The 8,462-nt window shown below is 46.1% G+C and overlaps 1 protein-coding gene across 1 annotated transcript; it reads left to right on the forward strand.

Annotated features, from left to right (window-relative positions):
- The first annotated feature begins 790 nt into the window (after positions 1-790).
- On the forward strand, positions 791-7,790 carry znf644b (zinc finger protein 644b). The gene is made up of 5 exons (XM_034531403.1): positions 791-3,461; positions 4,623-5,159; positions 6,564-6,677; positions 6,815-6,905; positions 7,469-7,790. The coding sequence occupies exons 1-5, from the start codon at positions 791-793 to the stop codon at positions 7,620-7,622; spliced, it is 3,567 nt and encodes a 1,188-aa protein (XP_034387294.1). The 3' UTR covers positions 7,623-7,790.
- Positions 7,791-8,462: the final 672 nt, after the last annotated feature.

Consider the following 8,462-nt stretch of genomic DNA (forward strand, 5'->3'; position numbering starts at 1 on the left):
TATATTGTAATCTGTCAAGAGATGCAGCTTGCACCCATTTAATCATATTCTAATCCTATTTAATTGTTAGTTTGGCTAAAAAGTATGACGGATAAAGAAAGTGTGTGTGTGTGTGTGTGTGTGTGCAATGGTGTAATATTTTCTTTATACAGGGCCTGTGTTTGTGTTTTAGACAGATTGTGTGCCTGCCAATTTGTCAGGATTCGAGTAACAACAGTCTCATGCTGGGATTTGTGTTGGCACCATCACAGAGTGATAAGACGCAATATGATCTCATTGGAGGTGTACTTTGTTCCCATGGAAATTGGTCAATTTTAGCAGACGACTGAGAACTTTAGGCGGGGGAAGCAGGGCAGGTTGTGTCCCAGAGGTACGCTCACATAATTAAGCATCCTCGCCAGGGTATTCAGGGCTAACAGCAGGGTTTGTTGTGAATAGAGGTGGCGAATGAGGGTGTTGGGGAAATCATAATGCGGCGCAGAATAATACTGCTCTTGTTTTATGGAGAAAAAAGACTTTTTTTTAACAGCACCACATTACCAGCGTGAAAGAAACGAGCTAGACTTTATTAAACCTGTTGTGCGAGAGTGTTTCATTTTGTAATTTACATCTGCATTATTTCCTCTTGCAAATTGTCTCCGGCTGGTTGAAAACGGCACCCGAGTAAAATATATATTAGGCTCTTAAAGCGATGCTGGCTTTTATGCGGTGCGCTTGAAATTAATAGAAACATGAAGTGCACTTGATACATTTCTGATTATTCTTCATTATTTCAGAACGGACTGGTGCTATGTCTGATCTGGGGCGAAATGCACGAGAGGACAAAGACGTGGAATGGGTGTCTGACAGCCCAGGTCGAACTCAGGAGCCATTACAGAGTCACACATTCTCCCTGAAGAACAATGCTGCAGGTCTGTCCTCGGATGAACACGAAAACCCTTTAAATGGAACCCAGCCGAATCCATTTGTATACAGCGGGGTCCCCGCTGTTCCCCATGCAGGCAATTCATTGCCTTCAGGAGCACTTGTTAATGGACCAGGTTCACACCCCACCTCAGAGGTACACTGTGTCCTGAACAAAGGCACTGTTTTATCCAACAATGTCCTGTATGCCGCGTGGCAAGCGGGGAAGGACACGAGCCCCGAGGTGTTACCACCACCTAGTGAGCTTCAATCAGACGCTTGGAAGAACACAGCGGGGCCCGTCGTGAAAACACTGGCCACACAGCCAGGTGTCAACACGCCACTGTCTCGCTCGGAGGAGAATGAGTCCAAACTGGCCTGTCCCACACTGTCAGGTGCAGGCGGTGCGGAGCAAATGCACATTAGCCAACCTTTGACAACGCAGACCACGAAAACAAGATCTCGCCGGGGTGCAGAGCGGTCAGAGAGCTCCTCGGATGATTACGAGGAAGTCGGGTGGGATTTAGCAAGGGAGTGCCTCTTGCGCGACGACAGAAGGCTCGAGACCAGAGTGATGCACCAAGGGGACAGGAAGCACAACACGCATGCAAAAAGCATGTCAGGCTCTCTGGAAAAGGTTAACAGCAGCTTAAATCACACATACAGAAGTTTCGGTTTCCGCTGTGACGTCGGAAACATCGGCGTCGCCAAACAAGACGATTCTTTGTGTGCCCGAGCTGATATTAAATATTCCGTGGTGCCACTCAAAGCTCTTTCTAGGAACACAGCGTCAGAATCGCACCACCATATTAATAGCACGGCAGAACAGGGAGGCTGTAATGGGGAAAATGACCCTGAAAATGAAGACAATTGCAGCACGAAAGTGGAACTGTCGACGACCGAACACGTCGAACGGGATCCACTTTTCTTTTCATGCACAACATGCAATGTTAATTTCAAGGAGAAGAGGCATTTCCATAGACATATGATGTATCATTTAGGCAAGCATAATCAGGTGAACAGTGAGAACGTCTCGCAGCCCTTTGTATGCAGGGAGTGTGGGCGTTTGTTCTGTGATAGCAACTCCCTCATGAGGCACATCATTATTCACCGAGACAGGCTGGAAAAACTTCTGGAGGGAATCAAAGATCTCAAGAACACCAAACTAGAAGACGGGGGCGCCGCTGCGCCACGCCCTGGTTGCGCACCTGGTTGCGATTGCCCTAAAATCTCCGTCCAGCGCGCCAAAACGCATGACAATCTGAAGCACTACTACTTCTGTGAGGAGTGTAACTACGTTACACTGACGCAGCAGGCACTCGAGGCACACCTGCTCGGAGCACACCTCAACGCGAGCGGGGAAATGACCCGCGCCGAGGAAGCGGGCCACGTTCAGCTTCGCCGCGAAGCGCGTTTCTTCACGAGCAGAGACGACGACGCAGTGTTGGCGGGACGTTCCGAGCTGCAGCGTCTGCGGTCGATCGGTAGTTACAAAAAGGGTGCCGACCGGCCTGAACCAAACCTCCACAAGTCGGCTCTCGGAGAAACAGCCCATTTCCCCCACTGTTCTGGTGAAAAGGGGGATTTTTACGTTCAAAAGTCCTACGACAAAACCGTCGATTCCCCCCAGTTTAAGTGCCGTGTCGGCTGCTTCGACAACACGATGCTGCCGTCTTTGTGGAGGGTCGACAGGCACGGAAAATTACTGCCGCAGCCAACAGAAAAATTAGTTGTGGCAACTGATCTCACCTGCGTGGAGGAGGACTCTGCAAACAATGACTGCAAGGCTTTTGGCAGCTCAAAGCAAACAACCTGTCCTGCGACCCTCGATTTCTTACCATCTGCCAGAAATCTTAAATTAGACCAGATGTTCCGTCAGGGTGGCCAGAACGACCTGGCGAGCGGGAGCTTACAAGCGCAGGCGAACCCAAATTCCCTGTCAATGAGAAAAATATCAACGCCTTCGCATAACACTATTGACAATATGAATGGTAATATATCGGCACGGTTTTGCCAGAGGCTTAAGAAACCGTCTGCGGATAAGGAGATGGAGAAAGGCTGCGAGGGCAGCAGTAAATGTAGTGATGGCCCCAGTGGAGCCACAGGCGGCTTCTTGGAAAGCGAGAATGCGAGGAACCCGTACGCTCGGAGGTATTTCACAAAGAGGCAGAGGTTTTCAGCCGAAGACCAAAGCCCCCGTGTGCTCAAGGATGAAGAGGATGGAGGTGAAGACTGTAGTGACATAGAGCAACTCATAATCAAGGAGGAGTATGTCGAAACCACAGCGTGTGGTGATTCCCCAGAGTCGCCTTGTATGTCTTCGGGGGACAGCTTTGATGTTTTCCCCACACCAGGGGTGGAGCACAAGCTCTGTCCCTACTGCCCGGCCGTGTTTGAGTCCGGAGTGGGCCTGTCCAATCACGTGCGAGGGCACCTCCACAGGGTCGGCTTGAGCTACAACGCTCGGCACATGGTCTCGCCGGAGCAAGTGGTGTTGCGGGACCATCAGCCGCGAATCCGCAGAAGGATCCCCAGTGGCACGAAGAAAATGAGGAAAGGTACAGGTATTGGTGTCTGATTTACTTTGACATTAGTTGAGACAACATTTTTATTTATTCTTTTTACGTATTCAAATTTGATCCAAATTTGGGATCTGGGGGTTAGAGGTCAGGGTTGTGAAAGATCGTGTGCACACACCACTTCAGACTGAAATATCCCTGTTGAATTTTTTCAGTGGTTTATGACCAAATATTTCTGCAAAGCTAACGACATTCTTGTCAGCCGCAGATGCAATGTGCGTTAAGTGCTAATTGGCAAATGTTAACACGCTAAAGTTACCATGGCAGCCATTATACCTGCTCAATGCGTCTGTATTGTCATTGTGAGCAGACGCTCACCCTAAAGCTCCGGTGGTAATTATCTGTATGTTTACAAGGAGCAACTCCTTTTAGATTGTCATTGGGTTTTGTGAGTGCAACCATTAAGATTACAGGCGCTTTAGAGGTACAGCTGCGTTACGTGATCCTGTTATATTAAAGGCTCTCGATACGGAATTCAGAGCATGTCTACTGCCTGCACAACATGAGCCAGCAGTGAGCAGCTAACGGTGCTAAAAGTGCAAACAAGGGGTGCACCAAAGCCATCGGTCATGACGGCTTTAACCGCCATATCGGCACTGCGCAGAAACAGAGAAACTCGAGTTTTACATGCATTATAAAAGGTTGAAAATACTGTAAACAATTTGATTTGGCTGCAAAATGTACTCACATGAAGGTCTTTATGACCTCCTGTTCCTAAAGCCTTTACAAGCGAATTGGCCTTCTACATTTCCCCAGACCTGTAAATAGGTCTGAGGAAATCACGTTTCAAAGATTCAGAGGTGCACACCCAAAGATCCGCGAACACTTGCGCCAGACGTAATTGGCTTCACGAAGGTGAGCATAAACTAAGATTCTCGCACTAAAATGCATGCAAGGGCGTCCAAGCGATGTAAACAAAGCACCAGAAGCTCAGATTACAACACAAAGAGGGAGAGGGACTTCCTTCTCGGCTCAGGTACTCATTCCTCCACAATTAATTCACAGTATGCTGCTATATTAATGCTCTGAGTCCCGTTTATTGAACCTTTTTAAGGCTTTTCCAATACAAATCATGAATATTGGCTTGGTGTTTTTGTTCTTCCATACCAATGTTTTTCTTTTCTTACTCTTATATTACAGCTGTTAAGCCAGAAACCCAAGGAGCGCACAAATGTCCCCTGTGCTGGGATTGGTTCGATACTAAGACCGGCCTCTCCAACCACGTGCGGGGACACCTGAAGCGAATCGGCGGAAGTGTTACCAGCACCGGCAAGTCCCCGCTGGGCGTCCTGAACGAACTGCTACGAGACAAGAAGGAACATCAGAACATCCCCCAGGTCCTCGACAAAAGCCAATTCCCCTCACGGATCAGCGACGATGGCCTGGTCCTGATGCACATGGGCATCCCGGTGAAAATCCAGTTTGAGATGAGGAGTCCACATCCCATGTTAGTCGACAGCTTTGTACCAAAACAGGAAGCAGAGGCCTTCTCAGAGAGGGGGCTCCAGGTAGAAGCACAACGAGGCACCGAGGCCTCCACAAGCACCTTAGTTGAACTGCTCAAGATGAGGCGGCAGAGTGTGGAGCTCTCAGCGAGGAGCAACCGGGAAGCCCACGCCACCAGGAAGCTCTGTGATGTCACCAAAGACTACATGGAGGAACCAAACTGGGCTCATGGTATGGAGTCTCATGCGCTCGGGCCAGATACTTCATGTTCCAACGGTTTCATAAACATGGGGGGGGTGGGGGGGTTCTGCATGTTTTAGCTTCGCAAGTAGATTTTCACAGGATGAGGTGGTACAGTAGCAGATGAATCTTAACAATGTGGAAAATGGTCAGCATCTATGTAAAGTATATTTGATTTGTAGATATTTGGCAAAACCACTCATGAAGCGTTTCAATAAATGCTCCCCTCCCCTTTACCGGGGAAGAAAATGACCACGCAATAGATCGTTCATGTGTAATTCCTATACAAATTAAGTTGACTATTAATAGTGTACACACTAATGTTCAGTCCTCTGATTGGCATCAATATTTAATGACACATTTTCCAGTATCTCTTCACAGAAGGCAGGTGGATGCCAGTTAAACAATAGTTCACAATCATTTGATTTTTTTGTTTTTTTACAGGGAAAAAACAACAACAACACAAAGAGATTGAATAAGTGCTTTTGAAGTTCGTATTAAAAAATCATGAGATCCTCTTGATGCTCAGTTGGAAGCCCGTCATCCGTGTTTCCACAATTTTGTTTAATGTCTGTCCAAATCAAACTTTCAGTGCCGGTACTGAGATAAAAGGTAAAGATTTAAACATCCCATAGCTGTAACATCCTCATGAAGATGTCTTTCTCTGTGCGGCCAGTGCTGAAAGCTGCTTTAGATTACAACCATCAGGGTGATAATTACACTGCTCTTTCATCACAGAGTCGTCGTTCACATCCTATCATCACTCGCTAATTAAATGAAAATATAGAACTTATTTTCTATCAATATTTATAGATATATTTGTTACAAATATGAAAGCAAAATCATTTTGATTTTGAGGGATCTTTTGGGATTTCTCCTTAACAAATATTCTGGTTAACAGGCGATGGGACACAGCAGTGCCACCGCCACTCTTCTGTCAGGACTAACACGTCTGTGATATTCTCGAGTACTCTATGAATCCTCTGCGACTCTGGTGTATGTGAAAACACCCCTCCCCCCCCCACCCCCCCCACCCCCCCTTCCCCACCTCCTCCCACCCTGAAGATGCAAGATTGTGTTAAACTTCGCCATGTAACACTTTTCAGACAGGAGAATGCAAATCAGATGCTTAAAATGAAACCAGGTGGAGGAGCACACTGGGAGTAACAGTTTTGCTTGATAATGAAATTACCGCGTGAACTCGCACGCAATCCCACAATGCTTTTTTTCCTTCAATAGTACGGCACCACTGATCTTCAAAAGTATCAGCTAAACTATATTCGGGACATCATCCGATCGCTCGCATGATTTAAACCTACAATTCTTTTATCCACTGGCATCGTTCTCTGAGTTTAATTTTGTTATTTCTTTTCTTCCAACGTTCTAATCTTCCAGGGGAATGTGATTCAAATGCGATTTGTATTCAGTGTAACGGCGCCTTCCCCGGGCTTCCTGGTCATCTTCGAGCCTACGCACACAGGAAGAGGATTGCCATATTTGAAGGACCAGGTGAGTCGATGACTGTACGTCTCACGGTGGATGTGGATTAGAATAATAAATATCAATACTGGGATTAGTTATTCATGCCTCTTTCCAGTGATTACTGAATGTGTTCCCTCAGATAAAGCAGTGTTTTGTCTTTTTAGGCGACGATTATAAACCGAAGAAGCCAAGGCCTGGGCTGAAGAAGAAGATGCTGCCCTCCTTGGATGCTGAGATTTACACGCTCACCTGCAGGTACATTCAAGAGAAGGTTACATGTGTAAACGGAGGAGCTCTCTGCCCGCTTTCGCATCTTGTATGTCGGCCCCAAATGAAAGAGACAAGCAGGTAAAACTCTCCACTGACCATCAGGGGGCGCCTCCTCTGGTTGCAAAAAGACGTCTATCTTGAAGTCTATGGAGAAATGAAATGTCAATTAACTGGCCCACCCAAAGTTTGAAAGGACCTTTTGGGAGAAATGCTGGTTCTCACCGCTGCCATTTTTATTTCTTCCTTCCAGTACCTGAAGTTGCATATCAGCCAATGCTGTACGATGTTACATTTGACCACATCATGATAGCGGTCGGATATACCTTCGCCCAATACTAATTTTTACTCAATGGACCTTGAATTTATCATAATATCCCTCAATGCAACCTGGCGTATGGGAATATGTAACTGGATGCAGGGAAACAAACGTCATACAATAAAACAAAGCTTACATTCCACACTGGATGAAGACGGTTGTGCATCGACTCCAGAAACGGTGACTTGGCTTCCTCCCTCTCTCTCTCGCTCTCTATCACTCTCATCTGCAGATTCTGCGACCTCGTCTTCCAGGGTCCCCTGTCCATCCAGGAGGACTGGATCAAGCACTTACAGAGGCACCTTCTGCACACCCGCGTGCCCCACTCAGGGCCCGGGATGGTTGAGGTTCTGGGTCTCCATCACATGAGTGCATCTCCTGAGTAGAGTTTCACCCGTCGAGAACTTCCAGCTGCCCAACATTTGCACATTGTTTCTATAATCAACACATTGTTTTAGAATAGTCCTGCAACTGTTTTATGAACATTTAAGAGATAATCTAGACTACTTAATAATAGTATATTGATAATATTGTATATATTAGCAAAAACTTGATATAGGATATTTAATGCAATGCTTTGCCTTATAAACGTAAGCTAATCCGACTTGTAGGATTGATCTTTTATTGACTGCTGGTTTACTGAAGCTGGCCCGGCAGTGCAGAACTGCCATAGTTAGAAAAAACATTGTTCTCCTGAGTGTGTCATGATAAAGAAAAGTGCCTTGTTAAAAAGCATTTTGTTATGACAAAAATATCCAAATATCTCAATTTCTTGTAACTTTTGAATGTCGTAAAGAGAACAGTTCTCATTATAAAAAGAAACATTTCTCAATAGCTTATACTCTTTTTTTTAAATTTTTTTTTTTTATGAGAATAATTTTTTATTTTTTTGTCACAACAAGAAATGTTAAAAGGAGCATACATTGGCAAAACACACAAGCATTTCAATTGAGTTCACGCCTCACTTTCTTCTAGAGACGACATGAAATCAAACGGTGCTCTGGTTGTTAAGCAGCGTGCACGGGGCTGTCGTTAGCTTTGTGGGATTTCACCTCCTGCGCCGGCATCAGAGGAGCGCCTCTTAATCAAAGCCGCGTTCATTATGTTGGGACAGCTTGTTCTGTCGCTGTTCTCCTGCTTAACCTTCACCCATCAGCGCCGGTTCTGAAATACGGCTCTCATTACAGCCGCGATAGCAACATCTTTTTATAATGAGGAATACTCTC

This window comes from Cyclopterus lumpus, chromosome 4, assembly GCF_009769545.1.
Source record: "Cyclopterus lumpus isolate fCycLum1 chromosome 4, fCycLum1.pri, whole genome shotgun sequence".
NCBI classification, from domain to species: domain Eukaryota; kingdom Metazoa; phylum Chordata; class Actinopteri; order Perciformes; family Cyclopteridae; genus Cyclopterus; species Cyclopterus lumpus.

What these genes read in the sequence shown, in the direction of transcription:
- znf644b (XM_034531403.1), top strand. Translation starts at nt 791, where the DNA reads ATGTCTGATCTGGGGCGAAATGCACGAGAGGACAAAGACGTGGAATGG. An exon ending in GGAACCAAACTGGGCTCATG is followed by an intron (nt 5,160 to 6,563) that starts GTATGGAGTCTC and finishes CTAATCTTCCAG; the next exon opens with GGGAATGTGATTCAAATGCG. An exon ending in ATTTACACGCTCACCTGCAG is followed by an intron (nt 6,906 to 7,468) that starts GTACATTCAAGA and finishes TCTCATCTGCAG; the next exon opens with ATTCTGCGACCTCGTCTTCC.